General features: G+C 42.0%; 1 protein-coding gene across 2 annotated transcripts in view; it reads left to right on the top strand.

The window, feature by feature from the left end:
• acvr2ab (activin A receptor type 2Ab) overlaps positions 1–24,192 on the top strand; it is an 84,113-nt gene that overhangs the window by 10,832 nt on the left and 49,089 nt on the right. For both annotated transcript variants that reach the window (XM_025903147.1, XM_005452325.4), the window contains exon 2: positions 22,436–22,643. In XM_025903147.1, coding sequence (XP_025758932.1) covers positions 22,436–22,643 — 208 coding nt within the window. The remainder of the gene's footprint in view (positions 1–22,435; positions 22,644–24,192) is intronic.

Below are 24,192 nucleotides of genomic sequence, written 5' to 3'. Positions count from 1 at the left end.
ATCATGCAGGTACATGTTAAGTCGCTGAAAGATCTTATCTATATCAGATATTTGGATGTCATCAGGTTGCCTAGCAACCAGCTAGCAACGGGATAAAATGCTTTTATCATTTAGGTAAATATAGCACTTTTCTTACACCTTAACTTCTTGACAAATAATGTCTCATTTATGTCCAAAACAGTTGAATTATACAAGAGATTATGATGTTTTTATATTGCATAGTAACCACCTGGAAATAGGCTATATTTCATATGAACAGGACCTAGCACCTCTATATTTTCCTAAATGTGATTAAATGTATCTCTCGATATTAGCTATTTCTGGATAAATCGGTATTGGCAATTCTTATGTTATGGTCATTGAATGAAAATTTTAAAAGTAAAGAAGATATAGGAGAAACACCCTTCAATCCTGAGTTGAGTGTTGACGTTGCTGTTCATAATAACCTGCTGATCCAGGCAGAGTGGAGATGACTAATCCACAATTTGCTGTGACAATTAAAAAGACTATTTTTTAAACTCCGTAAAATCTATTTGTGTTTTCATGTACCTGCAAGAATAAAAGTATTTTCCAACATATCTGATTTTTATGACAACAATTTATTGGTGCTAAAAATCCTATTGCAGTCAAGTTACAGTAATTAATGACTTAAAACACTGGGGGCCGGTACTGGCCCCCATTCCTTATGTTTGCCACATCTTATTTACAGTCACGGAGGATGAGAGCTAAAAGCTTATAATGCAAATCCAGACTGAGTGACCCGTATAATGGGAAGCCAGCAAATTAAATCGACTCGAATTAAAACAAGGCAGATGGAAGTTCAGGATTGCCGCATCACCTTTAGTGTGGATATTTCATGATATGAGAGTCTCTGAATCCAGCTATCCTTAAATAGCGTCTCAGTCTAGACCACTTGATGTGCCGGTACCCCAGAGATCGGTCCAGAACAGTCTTTTACTGTAATTAATGCATCCTGCAGATGTTGCTTTATGTGCTTGGGAGAGTTTCAGTCTAGACAGGCTGGCTGCTCAGACGGAGAGGCCCGGCTTTGATCCTTGATTAAAAACTGCGAGCTGTACATTCATCATGCTCTTGTTTCAGGCTCTCTCAAGGGTCCTCGCCTGCTTTACACTTAACACACCCTCTTTCCTCCTCTTCCTCCTCCACCACCTCTTCGGCCGCCTCTTGCCAAGATTCCTCACTGTCGTGAAGGTCGCTCTAACTTCTTATCACCACAAAACCACCAAAGGGTAACGGTGACCCGGGGACTCGGTTGGCCCTGGTTGAACGCCGCTCAGTCGTGATAATGCGAGCTTGTCATCCTGCCTTTATTGTTGCTGTCACTTTGCATCTTGTAAAACTCAAAAGCCATTTAGGATGCGCGGAGCAGCAGAAGCAGGAACATGACGTCTAAGTCGACCTAGTAACAGTCGTTTTTGTTTTAATTGGGTCTAACGGTCTTCCGTTATTTGTGTCTGGTTTTAGGGGACTGTTTGTGAAAGCAGCACACGTCACGTCTTAAAGAATTCATTCTTACACATCTTGATTTTCCTGGATTTTTATACCTCAGATGTGTTTGAGAGAGGTTTCTGGCACTGATGTGCGTGATTGGATGATGATTTATATAAAAAGTAAATTAAACTAATAATAACAGGTGGTTAGTTTGTGATATTACTTATTACTCTGATCTAAATTTACTGCTCTTGTATTGTAGTGTCCAAGTGGCAGGCAGGTCATATGTTGGCCTTGATACTTGACACACTAGCATTAGCAATTTCTAGCCTACAGTCTGTGTCACTTTCTTTTGTATTTTGATTAGAGTGAAGATTTAAGATTGGGTGCACCCCTGGGATTTTCTTTTCTTTCTTTTTTTTTGTTTTTCTCTAATGAGCGCTAATAAAACACTCAAATTTCACTCAGGCGGAAGTAAAAGCTTCTAGGATGGTCTGTACAGCACAGACAGTCATAATTCTAATCAGGTATTTCCATGAAAATACTCCCAAAGCCTCCAGCAGCACAGACACAGTGAAGAGGTGCAGTTCAATTACTCAGATTAGCAGGGCTGCTGCCGAGCAGCTCCAGCTGTCAATCAAAGGAGCCACACCCCTAAACTACGGTAGAGGCATAAAGGTGGGGAAACTGCCCATAGAGGAGGCTATAAATGTGTCTATTTCTGCTGTACAGTTGGCCATTTCCACATAGGAGACTATGGATTGACTCACCTTTGGAGCCTCGAGTGGCCACTAGAGTAACTGCAGTATTTCACACTTGACTGTGGTTTCATTTCTGAACCTCTGAGGTTTTCTTTTGCATACAGCTCCATGTAACTGTTGTTTCTGAGACGCTATTACGCCATGCGACAACAGACTGCAGCGGCTCGCCTTTCTTGCTCTCTCCTCTTTCGTACAATGACTTGATGTGGACGAGCAAGCTTTTAAAACGAGACAAGCGACGGCGACGCTCTGCAGAAAACGGGCAGTGGTATGTTGGCACTATAGCCACTCGACTGAAGTGTCGCGCAACCACTCTCTGTACTGCCACACTCTGCAAACATGGAGCAAAGTGTCACGTGTTCGTTATCAAAGGGTGTGGTTAAGGGTTTAAGGTTGCCTGTTAACACACACACACACACACACACACACACACACACACACACACACACACACACACACACGGCCAGCGTTTAATCTTGTCCATTAGACTCTACATCCATAGTTCAGACCTCCTGGTCAACTTGTGTTTTTCTGTGTGTGCTAAATACCACACAGGCTATTGCGTGGTATTTGCTGTGATAACCAGCTTCAGATGCCTTTGAAATGAATGTGTTAGTTGTTAATCACATGCATTAAACTGGACTATCCCTTTGAATGCTCAAAGTGTCCTAATGTCAGACTCCACGCCTCTCTCTCTGTCTTAATTTTTCCTCCACGTGGGCTCCTCCGCAGTCGTCAAAGTGCCCGAGGAGACGTTGACTGAAAGCGTGTGCGGCAGGGACTATTATGTTCATCAGTTGTAAATGGCCTGTAATGGTAAATGGCCTGTATTTATATAGCGCCTTTATGGTCCCTAAGGACCCCAAAGCGCTTTACATATCCAGTCATTCACCCATTCACGCACACATTCACACACTGGTGATGGCAAGCTACATTGTAGCCACAGCCAGTTGTGTGAAATTGTGAAATTGTGTTTTAAAGTCATATTTTGGGAGTAGAAGACGACCTGCACGAGAGGGGGAGAGAGAGAAAGAGAGGACAGATGATCGCTCTCTAAATATTGAGGAGAGGATGTGTCCCCCATGCTGAAATCTACACCTGTGACACAACAGAAATGAAGGGTAAGGAGTGAGGAGAAGCAGGGGGAGAGAGTTCAAGAGTGGTTGCTAAATACTGCTGCTTTTTTTCCCCACCTCGACTACAAGGCCTTTCAGCTCTTGTAGCCGATTGAAGAGGGATTTGTTCAGTCTTGAAACTCTCGCTTTTCCCCCTCCCCCTGACAGAAAAGCTTTTTTTTTTCTTTCCTCAGCAGGGCTCTGCTTATCACTGACTCATCATGATTGGTATTGTAAACAAAACCATAAACCCCTGCAGATACATTATAGCTATTCTCTGCATCGCTTACTGCACCTGTAATATAATCTCAATCAGAAAATACACCAGTGTTGGGGGGTTTTATTTTGGCCACGCTGCCTCGTGACCGCTGTGTCATTAGTTTCCTTGAAATAGCGGCGAGTCAGGGAGGTCGTTGGTCAGTGGCAAGGGGTCGGTGGGTGCGTGGGGAAGCAGGGGGGTCAGTGACTCCAAATGTTTATTGGTCTGTCTTCTACAAATGCGAAGCTGGTGAGTGCAAACAGTGAACATAGCTAGGTGGCAGACATGTCTTGGAGGGCCACGTGAGGTGACTTAGAGCAAGGCGGTGCGGTAGTTATATGCACTAGCAGCACCAGCCACCGCCTGTGATCCAGCGTGGGCTAACCGTGTCTAGTTCCCCTGCACGGCCTTTATACGAGCCTTACCCAAGCCGCCACAGCCCAGTTTGAAATGTGAGAGCCTTTTAATCACAACTGCAATCATCATACGAGCACAGAAGCATCTTCGGTGTGTCTACATTGAGTCATTTTGACCTTCTGATGAGTTTACTTACTGAAAAGGATTCTCTCAAAGCTTCTGCTGTAAGCTTTTTTCTACTAATGACAAGATAGAAGACAAGTTGAGGATAAGAAATAATACTAAAGAAGTCCTTTTCAAATCCCGTGACTTTTTTTATGTTGAGGTTTTTTGGGTTTTTTTTAAATGCAAATGTTTTCAGGGCAAAAACCAAATAAAAAAAACCTGGGTGGAAAAAAAAAAGATCTTTTTAATAGCATAATCTATTTGATTTGTTTCAGACTACAAAAATGTATCATATTCTATTAGATTAAGATGTATAAAAGTTTAAATGAGCACCGGGTCACAGTTGGGCTGGAGCTTATTCCAGCTATCACAAGGTTAGACAACCAGACAAACGTTCACATCACATAGTGGTGCATGTGACATCAACATGCTTTGCATCCTTTTATTGACACACACGGTTGCTGTTCACAATATACACAGAGCTGCAGCTCTCCCGCTGCCCGCTAAACATTACCACAACAACTCCAACCACAGGACCCAGTACAATATTTAAGTCGGCGGGGCGTGATTGCAGATGCCGTGCAGGTGCGTCCGCCTTCCCTGCACGGCACCGCAGGCCACGCCCCGCCACAATCACTAATTAACCTAACATCCATGTTCTTGGACTGTGGGAGGAAGCTGGGGTAGCTGGAGCAGATGCATAGAAAGACCTCAGCAAGCTGACGGATTCAACCCCACAACCTTCTTGCTGTGAGCCTTATTTATTTAAATTTAAAAAAAGAAAGTGACCTTTGCAGTACATTCGCGGCCCATACTTGGAGACTCCCTGCTCTGTATGTTACACAGAGGCCAGTTTAGCCAGTACTTTGTTTTCGACTGAGTCTTCTTAGTCTTGGCAGCACAGTTTTAGGTATTTAACCGTTCAGAGCTGGGCTGTATCAGTGACTTTAATGTTATTTATTACAGGGTGTGACCAGCTCTTTTCCATGTAGCAGTGTCTGCACAAAAGGTTCAAAGCCAGTATGCTAATGCTACATCTTTGGGTTTTTCTATGATGCATTCTGGGCCTTTTTGCCCTTTCACCTTTCTTAGAAAGTACAGCACAGAGTATAGACAAATTGGGGAGAGAGTGGTGGTGAATGAATCCATGAACTTAAGGACTGCAGCCATCTGTAAACACAACAAGCCAAATTCATGGTACAGCTGTTCTTATCTGTGTACTTATTTTTTGTTTGTTTGTTTGGTTGGTTGGTTGTTTTGTTATGTTATCCAACAACTGTACGTGCATGAAATTGTGATACAAAGACTAACTTAGAGCAGGGTGATATGACCAAAAATATTTATCACGATATACATTTGAAAATTTGCGATAATGATATAACTGACGATATAATTGACACTAGACAAAATACTTTACAACTCCACAACTTTATTAGTGCAAAAAAACCCATCAATGTATTTTCACTTAAACAAGCAGCTGTTTTTATTTGCATTAAAGTTATATAAAAATTTAACAGTGCAAATTCCTTGCTGACAGTTTAACAAATAGGCGTACTAGCAAAGTCGTACTAAAACATTTGACAGATTTTCGAGCGCCGTGTACCACATAAAATCGTTTCGAGGTCAGTCAACACAACCAGAATTCATACATAAGGCGTACGGGATTATAAGGTGCACTGTCGATTTTCAGAAAAATCAAAGGATTGATTTTAAGTGTGCCGTATTTTCCAAACAACACGGTAATAACGACGGCCCGCTAGCATGCTCTACCAAAAATAGTGCTTTGTTGTGTATCTGACAGACGAAAGCCAAACCAGTTCCACACCACTGAAGTTGCAGCATTTTTACAAACCAATTCTGGTTCATCCGTTTCATTTAACGATCCCCTTTCGCTCTTCTCATTCTGCGTCGCCGCCATGTGCGTATGTAAACATAGGCACTGCGCATGCGCGTTTTACCCATATTCTATCGCGATATTTCATTTTCTTATTGTTGCCCAAAATTACACCGGTATTATCGTGAACGGTATGATATGGCCCAGCCCTAAACTAACTTTCAATTTTCCTCTCTAAAAAAACATTTAGAGAGGAAGTTTGAACCCACATGTGGCTGAAGCTTCCTGTTAACAGCTGGGATGATGCCTCACAGCTCTTCAGAGGTCTTACACTGGTGGCATCTGCAGCCATGCTGACATTAAAGCATGCAAACATGCTCTGATAGTCATCAGACTAAACTGATGAGCTTGCAAAGGGCCAGTTTGGGCCCACATAAGGTGTCGTTTTGACTCTTAAAAGTTTTTTAATTTTAATTTCTAAATACAGTTGTTTTATTTTTACCCTGCAACTTTAAAAAAAAATACTACGAGTCTGGCAAAGATGGAGCGCAGCTCACTGTGTTTTGTTGTGCGCACTCAGTAATGCTCACAAATAAAAGGTTGGCTCGTATGTTTTGCCTACAGGCTTTACCTTTCAGGATCTTCACGGGAGAGGATGATGGGGAAATTTCTCTGAGAGAATTGGCCTTGCAAAGAGCCAATCTCCTCATTCATATATATGTGTGTGTGTGTGTGTGTGTGTGTGTGTGTATATATATATATAGATATAGATATAGAGAGATAGATATAGATATATCTATATCTATATAATATGTGCCTCCTGCCTCTCCCCCCTCCTCTATTCTTCGCTCATTGATTGCTTGTTTTATAGAAATGAATTGAAACACCCGTGTTTACAGGCTTGCCGATATTGCAGCATCACTGCAAACTCAATAAGCAGTTCAGCTTTAAGACCAAGTGGCACTTAACATACCCTTCAAATAAATCCAAACATTTCAAGCACAGAGAGGGTGGTGGATCGGAGGGGGGCAGCAGGCGGGTGGGGTGAGGTGGGGGCTTTGGCAGATCCTTCTGCGGAGAGATAACAAGGCGCTTTTAAATTGCTCGTCCTGTAAAGAATGTACGGCACGCAGAGGCCGACCGCACAAGAGACACTGGGGCTGCCGCGCTGGTATTCGCTCCTACAGCCTGCCACCACTCAAGGCTAAGGAGACCCAGGTGCTCCCCTGACCTGTCCGACTGCGGACTCCATCAGCGCTAATTGAGGCGGAGACTGCCGGGCTCGGGCATACCAGCGAGGATTAAAGGGATTGGATTCAGTTGCTGAGTGCGGTGGTTTTTAATGCCCCCTCCACCTCCTCCTCCCCCCCAACCGTGGAAAGAGTGCGGTCTTTGTGACCGGCTCGCCCGAGCCAACCCAACCACCCCTGCCGTGTCACGACACCATCTGATTGAGCATTAACACAGGTCTCCAGCGAGATCTCTGTAAAATTACTGTCTACTGTAAGACAAATAAATAAGTAAAAGAGCGTTTTTATGCACAGACCAGACATTCACCTCCCTATTTATTCAACCGCTGCTGCTGCTGCTGCTGGAAATTAAATGAATGCAATTATATAACTTTCCCTCCCAGCTTCTCTAATTTTACATAATTTCACATGCAAAGAACAAAGCTCGTCATCTTTCCTGTCATTTCTGCGATTGTCACCTATTTGAGGTTAAAAAATCGGCACAGAAAATCTGATGAAGCAGCTCCGTTAGCAGTAGCTCCATCACACTTTGTACAGTGGTTTTTAAAATAAATAAATAAATAAAACAATGTGCTGCCATGGCTCTGAAATTGTGCATAATATCCATACAGTGAGGTGGTAACCTCACCGTGGGACGATGGTCTCCCATGCCGCCCCTGCTGCCTAATGCCTGTGATAGTGGAGCGGCTATAAATGGTGGAAAAAATCTTTATCCGAGCCGACCAGGAGCTGCCCCGGAGGCAGGCGGTGGGATGCATTTCTAACTGGCAGTGCCCACGTTTTTGGAGTCAGGGAGAAAGATGGGATGGTGGATATGGAGAAGTAGCACTACGTTTAGTTTGTTCAGGTACTTGTTTGGTTTTTTTTTTATGTTGCTCAGCAGATAAGGTCTCAGACATGCAGGATTTTTGATGGCTCTATTTCGACCCCAAGACCAGGGTTCAGCAACCTTTACTATCATATCAAAAGAGCCATTAACTACTTGCTAAGTACAGCTGAGCCTACGAGGATTATGAAGATGTGCAAATAATTCAAGTCTTTACCACATGCGACTACTCTGCAGTGGGCTGTTTATGATTATTAGGGACTTTGCATTACCATTACTGTAATTTTAAGTAGTTTTAGTTACATTTTTGAAACGATATAATGATGATATAATAGAAATTGTTCAGGCAGAAAAAAGGAAGAAAGCACAACAAACTAACTGAGACTCTGTCAAACTCAGACTCGATATTTTCACTTTTAACTGCTACAGTAGCTTTGCATGATTCAAAGTTCAAAAATTATCCTTCTTTATCTCTGTGCAACTCTTGAGGGTAGCTCCTGCAACCCCTTAAAAGCAGTCTTTCCTCTTATTGGCTGCTCGTCGTGAAAAGGTTTGAAAGGCAAGCAGGCGGGGCTTCATCGTCCCCCTCTCTGACCTCAGAGATCCGAGGGTAGAAAAAAAAACTGTCTGAAACTGAGCTTGTTATTGTTGATCTGTCCTCCATAGCCACTTATAGTGGTGCTTAACTGAGTTAGCAAAGTTTTTATTTTTATTTCATTTTGACTTTTTTTTTAAAAAATTCAGTTTAGTTTTTATTAGTTTCAGTGTTACTTTTACTCTTTTTGATTAATATTTTAGTTTTAATTAACTACAGTGACCTTGGCACTTGAAAATGAGTTGAAATTAGCAAAAAAATGCAATGAGTTTTAATTTTTTCTCAGTGAGTTGTGATGTTTTTTAAGGCTGTTGCAGTATCTCTCTCTCTTTAATCTGAGCTCCTGGACTGATTACGTCACCTAAATGTTGCCACCAACACCGACACGATGGTACACTCATGCCTTCAAGTCCAGTCTCGTCCATCGAGTGGGCCACGTTCCAAAAATCAAGATATGGCGTTGTAACAGTAGGTCAAATAGACTGAAAAGTTCCCACTAGAGTCACCTGGATTTTTTTTAAACAATAACCTTAGTATATTTAATGAAATCATGCAAAATTTTACCTTCAAATAATGACTAGAGGTCCTGGAAGTACATGGGGCTGGTGAGTAGAAATTTTGTGTGTTTGCATTTTTGAGCCATCATAACTTCATTAGTACAGAGGGTTCTTTCAGGGCTGGTACACACTTTTAAAAACACATTCAAGCTGTTTAACAACTGCAACTGAATCAGTTTTACACCCTCTCCATGTGCCACAATCTGACAGCAAATCATCTCAGTATCATAGCTTTACACTCACTTATTTTCCATGTGGACTTTTTTGTTTTTCCTCTATTAAAGTAGTCATAACAGATACCTATTTGAGTACCTTCAGAGGAAGAGCTGCAGCTCGAAACAAGACCTGACGGCTTATAAAACCTTTTCTGCCTGAACCCAACGCGACCCCGAAGTCATGTCAATTCTGTTTATTTCTCTGTGTGCATGTCTAAACTGGACTGGCGCTCGTTGTGCTCACTGCTCTGCTGCACAACTTTGGAACTGCCTCTGCTCCACGTGCATGGCTTTTCGCGGTCAAATGTTCAACACCGCTACGATTAGAAGTTTTTCTCCGACATGCAAAAGCTGCATTTAGTCGTGTCTTGAGTCAGTTATCTCAGGAGGGAGAGGAGTGTCAGGTTGCATCAGGAGCAAAAAAAAGAGCATTGCCGGGAAGCCGAGAGGCTGGCTCTGCAGACGGCGTTTTGACCTGTGGCCTCAGCCCAAACGTCTTTATTCAAAGCCCATCGCTCATGCTGTTTCTTTTTTCTTTCTTTTTTTTAAATTGCGGGTCGGACTGATTCCCACACAAACCAGCGCCCCAAACGCCCATACATCACCTCCAATCTATTTCATCTGGGCCCCGGACGCAGATGATAAGTTGATCCTTAGAACAAATTCCATCATAACGAACAATCCCCGCTGCTGGCAGGCACACAAAAAAAGCCTTGATGAATGAGTTGTTTACCTACTTCAGTGCACGCAGTGCTGAGCGCAGGCCCGGCCCGCCAAAATGCCACTTCATTATGAGGCTGCAGAGCAAGAGTGCAGCACAGCCTGCCCCTGTGACCGGGGCCTCGCAGACAGGAAATTGGATATTAGTTCCTGTATTCCTCAACAACAGTCGTCAGGCAGAAAACGCTCAGATGGGCTGTTCTCGAGTCTGAAATGTCACATTTAAACGCTGTTATTGTCCACTGATGACAAGCTCAGGTCCCGGGTTTCTTTGTTTGTTATTATTACTATTATTATTATTATTATTATTATTATTACTTAGAGCTCATGCCATATTTCTGCCCTCCACGACCCCGAGATTACGTGTCAGTGAAACCAGAAACGTGGTGGTGTTGATAGGAGAGTGAAACAGACTGCAAAGCTTCCTCCGCCACGATATAGGTTGAATCATTGTGGTGTTAACACAACTGGCAGCGGCAAGGAGCCAAATGTACATTTATTTATATGAAGCAGTGGCATGTTTTCCAAACTGTGAGGCTGAAATGTGGCCCGTTTGGCAGATGTTGTTTTTGTTGTTGTTTTTCCCTTGCCTTTTTTCTTTAAACTGTAAGTGTTGCTCTTCAAACTCAGAGGGACAAAAAGGCTTCCTGCCACGCAAGCTCAAGGACTTTAAATTAATCAAACACTTCACGGGTTTCACCAGCCAGCAGAGAGAACAAAAAACCTCCGGGCGTTGGCTGGCTTCCTGCCAGAGTGGCTCAGTCGAAATTTCTCTAACATTTGGCAGGTGGTTGGTGGTCATTTCCCACCCAGCATGCACCTCCCTGGCCTGGCGACCGATCGCACCAGAACCATCTCGCTTTGCTAATAAAGAGACATGTGGCAGTTCTCGGGATCCCATGTATCCCTCTCTGGACATCTGGGGAGCCATTTGAGTAACAAAGTGCAGTAAAAGGAGAGGAAATACAAGGTTAAAACCTTTTTAACATGTTTCACAACTGTTCCTGTAAAAAGTTAATGCTCCAGAGGTTATGTTCCGAGCAACAACAGCAGATCATTTCAAAGAATGCAGCCTTCTCATTGATTTAACTGAAAAAGAAAAAAAAATCAGTCATCCAGCAAAAATGTGGAGTCTGGCTCAACTTTTGCTGCTAAACAACAAGTCGGCATCCAGCAAAAATAGTTGATTGTTGATAAATCAGAAACTCGCAGGACCGAATTCCTGGAAAATGCAGACTGTTCAGTTGTGTTCGTTTAACTTGGAGGACAGTTTTTCAAAGTAGTCTTCGTTGTGCTGAAACCAGAGTGATTGCTTGATTATTACTGATTTAACTATTTTGGCTTAAAGTGAAAATAATTCTGATTCTTTAGCTTTAGAAACATAATACATTAGTTGACCTTTTGAGACTTTTCTTTTTAACGTCCAAAACTTTATAGTCCATTTAAAAAGCAAATGAATAAAAAGCTACTTTCAGCTGCTCCCTTTTTACCAGGGTTTGGAGGTAGCGGGACTCGAACCACCTACCTTTTGCTTGTCACGTTAATGTGTTAACCACTACACCAAAAGAAGGAAATATCCATCTATCCCTCCCTCCCTCCCAGTGGCAGCTGGCTTTTCCCTAGCCACACTTTCTAGTTCTTCTTGGGGACATCCCAAGCTGTTCCCAGGCCAGACGACATCTGTAATCTCTCTGGCAGAAAAGTTACAGTTCTCATAAAGTTTATCCCAGTGCATCTGTAGGTTCTGTCAAACAATTAAATAAAGTTGCGTGGGGCCCATAAGGTTGTCTGATTAGGAACTAAACCCTGTAGATGGGTCTTGACTGAAGCCTAACTAAACAGTAAAGCCCAGGTCATACAGGCCTAGAGACTGGTCAGCAACAAACTGCTTGTTCTGAGGAAATTTCTTTTTTATTTTCCAACTGTTTGGCCAGTGCTTGTGGGAAGTACAACTGTCGCTATGTGGAATTGGTTGCAAAGGTGATATACTGGAGAGTTGTTGGGACCTTTCATTCACATAATAGGCAACCAGTGACATAAACAGTGGCACACCCAAAATCTTCTTGCTGTTGCTTTGGTCACTAGGACCTTAGCACTCCCTGCAACCTCCAGCAACCACTCACCAACCACTTGAGGAACATACATTTTTCTCTACTAAGAGGAGATTGCCAGTGGATCAATGACCAGTGACTTTTTGAAGTAAAGAAACAGTGAGTTATGCTTGTAAAATAAGATCAAATTAGAGTGTAATTACTGCTCAGCCGTACATGACGGTATCTCAATTTCTCACATTTGCGTTGCTTCAGGCACAAAAATGCATTTTAGTGGATTCATTTTAATTCAGAACTAGATTAACTGAGTCATTAAAACTGGTCCATTTTACCATGTTTAACAGCCACCTGTGTAGTCTTTTCTTAAAAATATGATTTACTTACACGTGGTTGTACGTTTTCTCATTGCCTTCTGCATTTTCCTGCTGCAACTCTCAAACTCAATGTCTCTCATTTGTGTGCGCCTAAAATGACCTCTTGGCCTCCTGACAAAAAAAGATTGAATTCTCAATGCGGACTACAGATAATCAGTAATCTCCTCAAGTCGCGGGGTCTCTGCCAAGTTTGGCATCTTTTCCATCGTCTTATTACGCTCTCTCTGTTTGCAGGGTTCTTTGCAGGAATATTTGCACCCTCAGTTTATTTCTCGCCAGTTTTATAGTTCTTTAATAACAGGGAGCTTAATTGCTGTGGGGATGGGATAAAATTTTGGAATAACCACTAGCAGGCAGCTATAGCGAGAGGTGAGGAGAATAACCCCCAGTGAATTGAGAAGTAGGTCGAGGTGTTTAGACATTTTACTGAAATGTCCGCTGCTAAAGTAGGTCACGGTTAACCTTGATAAATCTCTTGTATGGATGGAAGCACCCGAGTAAAATCCACTGTGGTCACTTGTGCTCACAAAAAGAGAGGAGAGTGTGAAAGTAGGAAGAAAGTAGGGTTTTTTTGTCTTGTTATTTTTGACGGTGACGACCAATTAAACATCACAATAAGTGTTCCAAGGATGAGCTGATGCATGGACTCCATATGAAGCGTAAATGGATGCTTTTCTTTTCCTGTTTACCCCGTCGTGAGCTTACCTTCCAGCATAGCCTCCCTGACAGCCATTACTATCAATTAGCCAGGCGTGTTGATTAAGGCTAAATAGCACACCGCTGCTTTTAGCTGCTTAATTTTCCCTCCTCCGTTCATTACTTTGTTTTTACTCTTTTTGTTTCCTGTGTTTTGGTTCATTTATCTCGACACCCTGACACTTTCATTTACCTCGTAATGAATTAAATATACGTTACCAGCGTCATCGCAAAGAAAGCAGCCTTGCATTAAGAGCGTCTGTAGGCCGACCGACCTCATCACGGGTAAACAAAGCGAGCCCGTGCCGCTCGTGTTTGACATTTCCACACGTGAGATATCTTTGAGGATGGCATCTCTTTATTGCCAGCATGTGTGTTTGTGGGTGGAAGCCCTATTATTGTATGTTCTTGCACAATCGCTCGGTGACATTATCCGCTTTAGTGAACTCTGAGCTGCGACTTAGTCAGAAGATTGATTTCTCTGCTTTATATCCTTCACATCCGCCATGCTGCCCGGCAGCTCTCTTGGCCACCTTTGGCACACGGCGCTATAGGCAGCCGGCCTGTACTGTCACCTCATTTCAGAGGAGTGATTGATTTGAGCTCTTAACGGCTGTATTTACAACTCGGCGCTGTATTTGCAGTTCACATGGCTCGCAGCTCTTTGAGGCACAGTGGAATACCTGAATGAAGCTGTTGACGTGTTTCATGGGAGCTAACATCTTAAGAAATAATTCATTTAAATCAGATCCGCCATGACCCCTCAGAATCAGATGAGTTCCTTTTTTTTGTTTTTTTAGACTAATTACTGTAGTATATTTAATGAAGTCATGCAGATTTTGCCTCTATACTAAGAATATTTTCTGGGTTACAGGCCTTTGAAGTACATACAGTTGAGTTGAAATTTGGTCCCTGTTAAATTTGAGCATTTTTGAGCCCTCGTAACTTCATAGACACACAAATGAACTTTAAACTTGGAAGTTTGAGCAGCAGTATCATAGTTTTAGTTCTCTCTGCACCAGTTTAATGTTGGTGATGTGGAAAAACAGAAGCACCCATTGGCACCATGGACGTGTGATCTGATCATTCACTCAAGAAAACCAAAAGTACATTTTTGGTTAAACTAAAAAAAGTCACCATGTGGGATAGGTGGCTGCTCAAAATAAGCTGTACCATCTGAAAGGTCTGCATGTTTTGTTTTCGTTTGTTTTTGTTTTTGTTTTTTTTTACCTGCATGGACACCAGGCTCATCATCTGGCTGGAAACAAAAGAAAAAAGAAAAAAAAACACTGTAAGAAATCATGAGGTGAGGTGCTGATGTAGGTAGGTGCAGCACCCCAGGTTCAATACATGAGTTTTTAACACCTCTACATCGTCACTGAGATTTCTTTTAAAACCCTAACCCTTTTATTTGCTTTTGTTTAAGAAAAACTGTCAGCAATAAGTTGCGCAAAAATACCTGATATAGCAAAAATGTTACAAATGAAAACTCATATATGCAAATTGATATTTAATTTATTGTTTTTTTTAATTTGTCAAAGGTTAACTAAAACCTCAAAATTTTAAAAAAAATTTAAAAAAATTCTGGCAATCATTTTGTGGTTCAGGCTTCACGGTGGCGAATTTCACCCCATTGTCCTTGGAGCCTTGGAAACTTGGAAAAGATTCATACTATGAAGGGAAAAGACTACATATAACAAATCTTCAGTGTCTCTTTTTAAAAAATAAATAACAAAATTAAAAATATTGCTTTAAAATATATGAACAAAGTGTAATATTGATCATAATTAAAGCACTCAGATGCTGCCAGTAAACTTTCAATAAAGCCCTGTCCACATATAAGGCTATTTAAAATGACATGACTTCAGTAGAGGACATTCAGAGCTCGGTTGCTTGGGTTACGCGAAGACCCTAACATATTGACCATCCCTATCATTCAGTAGTATCCTTGGATCTCATTGATATCCACTTAAGTAGCTCACCTCAAAAATGAGAGAAGTTGAACTCTGGATCCGCCCTTGTTGTGTCACTTGAAGACGCACAATATTGCAGTTTTTCTACCAGTGCATTGTTAGTACAGTTCCAGTGTTACCCCCACTGGTTTAAGAACCACTTGGTGCATGGTGTTCCCAGTGGCCACCTTATAGATGAAAGTGCCCCAGTTTGAAACTGGACATCCTAGTGCTGATCCCAAGCCTAGGAGCTTCCATAGCGAGTATGACCACTTTGACCTTAGTTTTTGTGTTTATCCACTTGAACGGTCTGGATGAACATGTTTGAGTGCTTGCTATGATAGTAAAAACCCTGAAAGGCTAACCCCGCTAACATGCTGTAGCTGATGGAAAACAACTGGTGGACTGTCAAAGCCCTCTTCATAGAGCTTAAGCTCTACAGTTTTTGTTCCGGCACATCAACACAAATAGACTGCTGACACTTTGGCTTTAGATACCGAGTCGAGCGTAGCGTAGCAGATGTTACACCCTTATTATGCACTCTATGCCCTTAAGGTTCAATATTCAGATTGACAGTGTAAGGAATGGATGGAAAGCACTACAGATTTGGTCAAAAACCAGCTGGTCTCACAGCTGGAGCAACATCATTATAGTTTTAGCCATTTTTGAATAAGAAAAAGTCAAAACATGAGTTGTTTAAGCTTCTCTTTGCCATAAACGGCATGATAGCGGGTAGATTGGTGTTTAGTCTCACAAATCAACCTTATCTCAAACTTGTGAGCCATATTTTTTTTTACTCTCTTCTGGGCTTTATTTATCCAACCGGAGTGCACAAGTATGCAGTAATGTTTGCTCTGCGCTGAACGCGTGTTTTATTAAGACTTCCTTGTAATGAAGTTGCTTATCAGGCTGCCTGCATTCACTGGAAGCCATCCCATGCTTGATAAAATCTGCATTTTCCAAGTTCCGCGACGTGACGTCCACGGGGGATCAGCGCTAGCACAGCTAATGCAGTCGCACCAGAAGTGGCTAATGAGCTAACCTTCCGCTTTACCTCGGCGTACCTCTCCATCATTAGCGCCTTCAGCTCCCACGAGAGGCCAGTGAGGGGAGCGGTGCATTCATCCCCATCCAGGAAGCAGAGAAATAATAGAAAGCAGGCGCCATACAGTGAACACTTAAACTGCTAAAGGGCTGATTGGAGTGGATAAATGTAGCAAAACACCACCAGGGATTTTGCCACTTGTATTTAGATGCATGCGTAACATCGTAGGTTATTCGAGGATAGGATCTTTCAGGGAAAGCATCAACTCTCCTTCCTTATCTGTCACTGCCTTCAGGGAATCTGCGGTTGGAAAATTTGGTCTTCCCACCTTTATTTTTTTTTTTGGTTGGTTGGTTTTTGGTTCATCAGTCTTTGCCGGTCAAAGAAAACAAATTTCCTTTCCTCTTTTTTTTTTTTTTCTTTTCCCCTCAACCTCCAGATGTGGCTTGGAACCCAACTGCAACCAAACAACAACCTAAAGGCATGATGGGATGTCTGAAGGGAGTTTTTCTTTTGCTGTGTTTTATGCAAATGTGTAGTGGCTGTGACAGGAAAACCAGGCTTTTCAACAACTTTGTCACGTATAATCCCCACTGCAGATGTGAATGTTTTGCTGAAGGGTGTCTTGGCAGGAGTTTGTGTTTTCAGGGGGAAAAAAAAGTTGTTAATTTGGCCAGCTCAAGCATCCACATTTACCACTCTTGTTTACCTTAATTTGGCACGATCGCTGCAGTCAAGTAGGTTTTTCTTATTATCATTAAAAGAAGTAAAATACACACAGAAACCTAAAAAGTTTTAAATGTGTTTATTTGTGGGAGGAGTAGGAGGGTTGGGAGGGAAAATGAAGACCACATACACCACACGTCAGATGAGGTAATCTTCCCCGTGGCGTTATATCTGCTTAAGTGCACGTTAGGGCAAATTCCTTTTTTCCCCCTGTACAGTCACATATCTGTGACTTTATTCCACTGTATTTTTTTCCTTTTGCATCATTGTACATTTGCATAGTGCATGCTTATTTTTCCTGTGCTTGTTTTTTGGAGGATTTTTTAAGGCTGAAAGGCAGTACGCAGTGTACATCTTGGCATTTTCTCTGAAGTAGGCTAGATGTTCAGTTTTATGTCAAAGCAACCTTTGAGAATAAACTGAGGTCAGGATAAAGTAAAAGAGCTGCAGCAGTTCACAGGAAACTAAATTCTGATGTTTGTGTTAATTGCCGTTGGAAGCAGCCACCAGACTCCATTGACAAAAACAGCAATTTTACTCCTAAAACTCCTTCGATGCTTGTTTCCTGCGGGGGAACACGGCGGGCCTATGTGCCGCGCTGGAATGATAGCGCTGTGCAGGGCGGCTGCTGTGTTCGCTTCGGATAACTCCTCACCCCCCACCCATCCCCGTGGCTTGTCATGTCCTTCATAATGTTGTGCTGTGGACATTCATGTGCTTTTTGTGCAGAGGAGTTTTTTTGTTTCCTGTTCTCATGCTGTCCTACCATGGAAGCACAGCATGAGTAGGGGTCTCTTTTTTTCCTCTTGTACTTTCCCATTGTAATGTACATTTCAATGTTTTTCTCTAATGCTACCAATCTCCGACCTGTATCCCCATGTAATGTCTGTGTTTTATGTGTAAGGTCGGGGGGGTCCCATTTCACTGCAGGGCAACCTGCATGTGGCGAATAAAGCTTTGATTGATTGATTGATTGATTGATTGATTAAAGACACATTTACAATTACGACTGTTTCTTTGGGTAAGCTGGGATAGTTTGGTTTCTTTGAAGTCGTTTTGTTCAGAAACGCCTGTGGTTCATAGTTGGAAGTAAAAGGCTTTTTTTAAAAACAATTTTAAGAAATCGCCCTGAGTTCAGGTATGTGCTGTTTTTAGGTCATTTTCTCAGTTTTACTTTTCCACAGGGAGCTGAAGCCATTTTATTGCTCTCTGGACTCCATTAACAAAAGCAGTAATTTTACTATTAAGAACACAGGAGTCGATGGCTGTTTTCCTTTCCCTATGGAATGATTAGAAGAGTTTTAAAAGCCTAATTTGAAACTGAACCCAACACTAAATGAATAGCGCTGGACAGGCAACCATAGGCAAAATAAAAATGGATATAGTTCTTCGTTATACTAACTGTCTTGTGCCGGAAGAACGGCACTGGACAACAAAGTTGAGTTCACATGCACTGTCCCAAGCCAAGATACTGACCCTCGAGTTGCCTCGGATGCATCTGTCAAAGTGTGAGTGTGTGAATGTTAGGTTAAAATATAGGTTCTTGAATAAATGAGTGTGTGAATGGATGAACGAGGCTTGTAGTAAGAAAGCAATCCAAGTGCTCAGAGCAGAGAAGCACCAGATAACTGTATTTTGAAAAGTTTGTTGGATATTGTGCTGCAGAGGAACTTGTGAGTGGAGTGGGGGCCATAAATGGAAACAATAGCCCACTCTACAGAATAAATGCCTTATGTAACACAACATCAAACTAACATCCTCTAACTCATGGAAACGTATTGATGTATCTTAAAGTCATTTATTGTTGGACTGGGCAGCTGGAGAAATGCTTTATATAATCCAACACCAACTTACACTGTATTGCCAAAAGTATTCACTTATCCATCCACATCAGAAGCTCCCAGAAGCTCAATGAATTGCAGAGTGGTACCATGATAGGATGCCACATGTGAAAAAAGTCCGGTCATGAAATTTCCTCATTACTAAATGTTCCACAGGCCACTATTAGTGGTATAACAAAGCAACTCAGCCACAAAGTGGTAGGCCATGTAAAATCACAGAGCGGGGTCAGCAGATGTTCTCTGTGCAGAGTCGATCACTGTAGACCTCCAAATTCATGCGGCCTTCAGATTAGCTTAGAACCGGTGTGTAGAGAGTTTCATGGAATGTGTTTCCATGGCCGAGCAGCTGCAGCCTTACATCACCAAGCACAATGCAATGCATTGGATGAAGTGGTGTAAAGCATGCTGCCACTGGACTGTAGAGCAGTGGAGACACATTCTCTAGAGTGATGAATCACACTTCTCCATCCGCCAATCCAGTGGACGGGTTCAGGTTTGGAGGTTGCCAGGGGAACGGTACTAAACGATATTGACTGCTTTGTCCCAAGTGTAAAGTTTGTTGGAGGGGGAATTGGGGTGTGGGGTTGTTTTTCAGCAGTTGGGCTCAGCCTCTTAGTTTCAGTGAGAGCAACTCATGCACTAATGCTTCAGCATACCAAGAAATTATAGACAATTTCATGCTCCCAACTTTATGGGAACAGTTTGAGGATGGCCCCTTCCTGCTCCAACATGACTGCACACCAGTGCACAAAGCAAGGTCCATAAAGACATGGATGAGGGAGTTTGGTGTTGAAGAACTTGACTGGCCTGCACAGAGTCCTGACCTCAACCTGATAGAACACCTTTGAGATGAATTAGAGTGGAGACTGTGAGCCAGGACTTCTCACCCAACAGTGTCTGACCTCACAAAGGAACGGTCAGAGATTCCCATAAACACCCTCTTAAACCTTGTCTTTGCGGAAAGCCTTCCCCAAAAAATTGAATTGTACTCCTATGCAACTCATGGACATGCATTAAAATGGCTCGCCGTAAAAGTTGCCGGTAACATTAGCTACCATATAGAAAAATACACTCGTTTAGTTTTTTTTGAGAACCAATTATTTCGGCTTTGCTCATTCAGCAGCCCCAACTATTTTTCTCCTCTCGCTCCCTCTTTACTTGAGCCATTTCCTCTCAATCACGCAGGCAGCACTTCACAGTTGCACCTGTTGCTGTGAAATAGTTTGGGGCTTCATGGGAAATGGATTTGACGAAAGAGAGAGAGAAAATGCTGTCGGTGCTGCTAAGAGGCAGCGTGACCTCGCCTGCCAGTAAAGTAGCCATTCTCCTCTCACTTCCATCTGCAGCTGTTAATGTCGTTGAAAAGAGACCTGCGGCGCTTCTGGGGGCCCCGGCTGGCATTAACTGGCTTTACTTAAGCAGCCATTTTATTGAAAAATACATGATATTTCTAAAGTTAACCTCCATTACGCAAGCTAAGCTCTAATTTCTGAAAGCTACTGTGGCTGCAGACACGGTCAGGACTCTTCTCCTCTGCGACGTGGTTTCACTGGCAGAGGAGAGCGGATAATGATCCCATAAATTGGAGCATTATTTTCTATTTGTCCTGTGCTTTTTTTCTCCCTTAAATTACAGTGCGCTTTTGAGACATTAAAAGCAGCAATAAACAAAAGGCAATTAGGTCAAGAGCGCAAATCCTACAAGGGTGGAACAATTTAACAAAAACAAAAAACAGACAATTAAGAGTGAATTAAACAGGTATAAAGAGATAAATAACAAATCCTGTTTGTTAAAAAATGTCCAGCTAACAGCCTCTGCTTTAGTGGCTTTTCTCACTCTTCATCCAAAAACCCACAAATCTCACTAATTGCACATTTAGCAGCAACAAAAAAAAGAAGCCATGTATCATTTGTATATCTGCTGAATGTTGACTCCAGAGTTGGATCCCAGTGCCTCATTTTAATAGCTTTAATTGACTTATATCAACAGACTGAGGTAGCTGAGAGCTTTTTGACAGACGCACACCATTCCCATGTTTGTGAAATTGTATTTGTTTGTTGTATTGTGGTCTGAAAAAGATTTAAATCAATATGAATCCTATATATAAAAGCTTGTGAGATTACCAATTGGTTGAGGCAACAGTGATTGCCTCAAGGTGCTTTACATTTTAAGGTGGAGACCCTCCAATAACACAGAGAAAACCCCAACAATCAGATGACCCCCTTTGAACAAGCACCTGGCAACAGTGCGAATGGAAAAACTCCTTTTTAACAGGAAGAAACCATCAGCAAAACCAGGCTCGGGGAGGGGCAGCTATCTGCCACCACTGGCTGGGGGTGAGGAGGGGGACAGGACAAAGACACACTGTGGAAGAGAGCTAAAGCTTAATAATGACTAATGATTAAATGCAGAGTGGTGTATAAGCACACACATACAACCTGATTAATAGACTTGCGAATGTTGTGCCATGGAAACCTGGCTTTGTACAATCAGCGTCAAGTACTGTAGTACAAAGCAGCAGTGTGGAGGCCTTGACACCCCTAATTTCTTTATATTTTGCTAGGAAAATACGAAATGGGTGCAAGCACATATGCAAAGATACAGGGAAATGGAGCATATAAGGCATATACACCTCTGCAAATATATTTGCAATCAGTGGCTGTTGGGTAACTCTAGCAAAGATTTTTGTTTTTTTGCTACATCTCTACAACAAATGGCAGCAAGCTGGGTGTGGAAGGTAGAATTCAACAGAAATGCGTAAAACAAAAAGGAAATTTAGCATAAAGGAGCTCAGAAACTCTTTCAGTTTCATTTCATGGCTTAAAAACTGAATGGACACATTTAGAGGACTAAGAGTCAAAATTTCTTTATTTCACTTTGTAGGAGCACAAACCAAATAATGTGGGAAGTAATCTCTGTTTCCTGTATGTCTGGGCTGTTTAGCTTGCAGCGCCAGGAAGCAGGCAAACAGCGGCTGACTATCCTCAGACTTGTCAGCAGTCTAAACTGGACTAAGTCTCTGACAGGTGATGAGAGGCAGCGGCAGCAATGCTAAACTGACAAGCTGTCATGCAGTTATTTCCCTGGATATCAGTTTGCTGCCTGCAGGCTTCATCCGCAGGAAATCGGAGTCCCTTTTATTTTGGCGGGGAGAGAAGTCGATCGTCCCTGCTCTGCTTTTGTTTGTGGACAGGAACTTTTTTGTTTTGTTTTGTTCCTCCAGTAACTGCCTTTTTTATTTTTATTTTTTAAAGCTTTTATTTTTCATTGGTGTATTGATTCTGAGGCATTCTGGGAGTCCACATAGAAAAGTACCAGAGAAGTGAATTTTTATTATTGAGAAATGTTTTATGACTTCACTTCATTTTATATGTGGAGGCTGTAAAGAAATGTCCTTCCACCAGTTATTGATACACAGCTAAATTATCTTCTTTGTCGGTGACAAGGAAGGAGAGCAACTCTTACACCTCGCAGCCACAGCGGTTGTAAATTTCCTCATTCGAAAGCTTCTTTCGTGAGTGTTTGAGACGTCACCTGACAACATGTTTGATAGAGTAATTTATCTTCCCCTGCAAGAGTCAACAATGCTCTCCTTCAAATTAAAAGGAAAGAAATTAAAGAATAACCTCTTTGTCCTTCTCCAGGTGCCATCCTGGGACGCTCAGAGACGCAGGAGTGCGCCTACTACAACTCCAGCTGGGAGAAGGAGCGGACTAACCGCAGCGGCATCGAACCCTGCTACGGCGAGAAAGACAAGAGGCGGCACTGTTTCGCCACATGGAAAAATGTCTCCGGGACCGTGGAGATTGTCAAGCAGGGATGCTGGTTGGATGATGTCAACTGCTACGACAGGTAAGCACCAACACCAACCCACTCTGCATACCAACCAATTATTCCAGTAGTTACCTGCCCACTGCCACCCTGGCTTCCTACTTATCAACTAACCACCCCATGTAATTACCACTATACCTGTCTATCCACCCACTTACCTACCCACCCACCTTCTTACATTGCTACCTATCTATCTTTTCAACCATCACACCTGCCTACCCACTGAATCAACCTAATCTATGACACTTATGTATCCACCTGCCTCCCTCCTTTGTTTCCTTATTATTTTGGTTATTATTTTGATATCGATTGCTCTTAACTCCTGCTTCCTGCTTGCCTGCCTAATATCTGTCTAACATGAGAAATTAAAGAGGAAAAAAAAGCAAAATTTGGGGGTTGTTTTCTATGATAAAATTGAAGTAGGTCACATGACTTTGGTTTAATATTGAGGGGAAAAAAAACAACCATCTAACTTCCCATTTTGGTTTCAGATAACAGTCTGGCTGAAGTAACAGTCCTCTAGGTTTCCAGTGCAAAAAGGAAACAAAAAAAATATTTTTGTTTGTTTATTTTTATTATAGTTTTTCTTTGATTGCCACATGCATAACATATTACTGGGAAAGCAGAGTGTGTCTTAGTAGGTACTGTGGACTAAATGACCTGCTATAGTCACAGTATTAGCACACAGCAAGAATCATTGATGGGCTTGTAGGGTAAATTAGGATTATTTTGAACTGTGAATCATGCATAGCTACTCTAATAGGGTCCATGAATAAAAATATGGATGTTAGCAGAATAGTCCCACTTTAAGATTTACTTTGTTCAAACAGTGCAGTGGTTTACTAATAACCTTCCCTCGCCTGTCTAAAATGTAAATAAAATACAGGACACTGTATAAGAAACACTGAGTAAATACAATAAAGTGGCCTTATAAATAGCAAGCAGAATAGCTCATGAAGTCCAGTTAAAGTAAATAAACTGTAGTTTAGTAGTTATACTAAAAAAAGTTGATCACTAAATCTCATTTCTGTGTATTTACATTTGGGTTTTCGGATCCAGCAGACTCCCTTTAACCTTAAAAAAAACACATAAGAAATCTCAGCTGATGATTTTAAGGGAACTTTGTGCTGTCACTAGAAGGTTGCATGGTATAAAATAGTAGTTAAATTCCCATCAGTAAGTAACAGAATACGGGAAATATCAAACTTTAACCAGACATGCGTGCGCTCTAAGAGGGCGAGCTTTTAATCGTGGCAGGGGTTGTTGCTGAGAAGCTGCCCATTAATTTCTGCACTGCCTCTGAATCAGGACAAAAGCAGCAGCCTCAACTCTAAATACATTTAAAATCACCTTGAGCATAATTTGTGTCCCTCTGTGAGATTCCACATCCAAATGGCTGCATTTTAATTACCATGCGCGAGGGAGCCTGAACCACAGCATGAGATATGCGTCCACATCCAGGACAGTAAACAGATGATGATGATAATAAGAGATTATTATAGTTTGTCCCAGAGTAAAGCATCACCCTGGCCTCGGATACCGGTTTGAGCCAGTTCTGTTTTCCTTTTTG

Source organism: Oreochromis niloticus, linkage group LG23 (genome assembly GCF_001858045.2).
Source record: "Oreochromis niloticus isolate F11D_XX linkage group LG23, O_niloticus_UMD_NMBU, whole genome shotgun sequence".
In the NCBI taxonomy this organism is placed as follows: domain Eukaryota; kingdom Metazoa; phylum Chordata; class Actinopteri; order Cichliformes; family Cichlidae; genus Oreochromis; species Oreochromis niloticus.
This window is presented reverse-complemented; position numbering and strand designations above follow the sequence as displayed.